The sequence below is a fragment of the Condylura cristata genome, unplaced genomic scaffold, assembly GCF_000260355.1.
Source record: "Condylura cristata isolate star-nosed mole 26May11 unplaced genomic scaffold, ConCri1.0 scaffold00009, whole genome shotgun sequence".
NCBI lineage: Eukaryota > Metazoa > Chordata > Mammalia > Eulipotyphla > Talpidae > Condylura > Condylura cristata.
Genome location: NW_004567110.1, coordinates 517,453 through 519,048, shown reverse-complemented (window position 1 = coordinate 519,048; position 1,596 = coordinate 517,453). Strand labels below are relative to the sequence as shown.

Sequence of the window (1,596 nt, the reverse complement as noted above, 5' to 3'; positions counted from 1 at the left end):
CCACGGCGCCTTCCAGGGGCGTGGCAGGGCCTCGGTGCTGGGCCCCTGCCTCCTGCGTCGTGAGGGGTTTTCAGGTGTTCTTCCCGCTCACCTGCAGTTTGTGGCTGGCAGTCCACTGGACGAGATTCACTTAAGTTCCTTGCAGCAGCCATAGGGACTACTTTAAAAACAAAGGAAACGTCGTGCCAAGCGAGGGTGTGGGGAGCTGGGCGCCCTTGGCACCGCCGGCGGCGTGGGGGCCACTGCGAGGGAGGAGTGGCCACTCCTGACAGCGGAGGGGCAGGTCTGCCCTGCCCTGCGGCCACGTGTCCTCTGCAGAGTGTCTGCAGGACGGACAAAAGCATGTCCACGCAGTGGCGTCCACGGTGTGTCCAGTCTTTGCAGCACGCAGAGCACAGTGAGCCCCAGGTGCTGGCTCAGACAGGGGCCGCCACACTCCGGGTCTTCAGCCACAGAGGCGAAGCCCATCCGCGGCCCGGGCTGAGCCTGGACCGTGGGCGGCACGCAGGAGAAGCAGGTGCCAGAAGGCGCCTCGGAGACCGGCTCGCAGGAGCCTGGCGGCACGCAGGCCCAGGACAGCAGCCTGCGCCCGGGGTGGGGCCGTGGGGCAGGGGGTTCGTTGCCAGGGGTGGTCGCATCACTCTGCCACCTGGAAGCGTGGCGCGCAGGCTTTACACGCGGGTGTGCGTGGAGCCTCCCGGCGCCAAGGGGTCTCAGGCCGTCAGCGCTGCAGCCCAAGTCGGCGCCGGCCAGGGCGCGAGCCCAGGGCGCAGCGGGCCCCTCCTGCCCCGCTGTGCCCTCAGTGGTCGGTCTCCGTGCATCCGCCTGTTCTGCTCCCCACTCCGTCTCTGGGAGTCCGTCCAGTCCTGCACCTCCAGCCTGCGCCCAGATCTTCAATACCAAACAGTCGTGAGCTGTGGGCTGGCAGGCGGCTGCCCGGAGCCCCGCGCCCCGGTGCTGCTGTGCTCGAGGGGGCCTGAGACAGGCCTGCCCCGGCGCTGCCGCCACCTCTGCGCTCTGCTTGCCACTGCTGCGCCGCACCCGGCCTCGCGTAGAGCTGACTGTGCCCGCCGCCCCGGCACCCCCGCCCCTGCCGTCTTGAGGTGGACCCCCGGGAGCCTTGGGGGTGGGGGCGGGCCGCCGCCCTCCTGAAGCCCACCTGGCCGGTCTGGCAGGTGCCAGGTGGCCACTGGCATGCTGGGGGCACTGCCGCTTGGCCTGCTGCGTGCTGGCCACTTCCCAGGCAGGAGCACAGCGCTCGCGACTCCTTCTCAGGTCTCCGGGGGTACGTGAAGCGGTGGGGCGCCGGGCCCTAGGGGCGTTACGTCCCAAGCTCTGGGATCCCCGCCGCCCCCACTGCCCCCGCCTCGTCCAGGCCCGTCTCCTCCAGGACAGCCCGGGTGCTGCCCTGTGACCGCAGCCGCTGCGCAGCGTGGGCAGGGCGTCTCCGGGCGAGGCCTGGCCCTGCGGCTGCCCACCCGCTGCGCACAGGAGTCCCGCCATCCTTTATGCTCAGGGCGCCAGCTCTCACCATGTGGCCTGCCCCGGGAGCCCGCGAGGCCGTCTGCGGGGCTCTCCCGGCTCTGAGTGGTCGGC

At 71.1% G+C, this 1,596-nt stretch overlaps 2 protein-coding genes across 2 annotated transcripts in view; both read left to right on the top strand.

Annotated features, from left to right (window-relative positions):
• The window catches only part of ZC3H18 (zinc finger CCCH-type containing 18), a 4,860-nt gene extending 4,706 nt beyond the window's left edge, over positions 1 to 154 (top strand). Inside the window, exon 4 of the mRNA XM_012722857.1 lies at positions 98 to 154. Within this exon, the coding sequence (XP_012578311.1) occupies positions 98 to 154 (57 nt within the window). The remainder of the gene's footprint in view (positions 1 to 97) is intronic.
• Positions 155 to 342: 188 nt separating this feature from the next.
• Positions 343 to 1,596, top strand: part of IL17C (interleukin 17C) — a 22,177-nt gene continuing 20,923 nt past the window's right edge. The window contains 1 exon segment of the mRNA XM_012722856.1: positions 343 to 517. Coding sequence (XP_012578310.1) covers positions 343 to 517 — 175 coding nt within the window.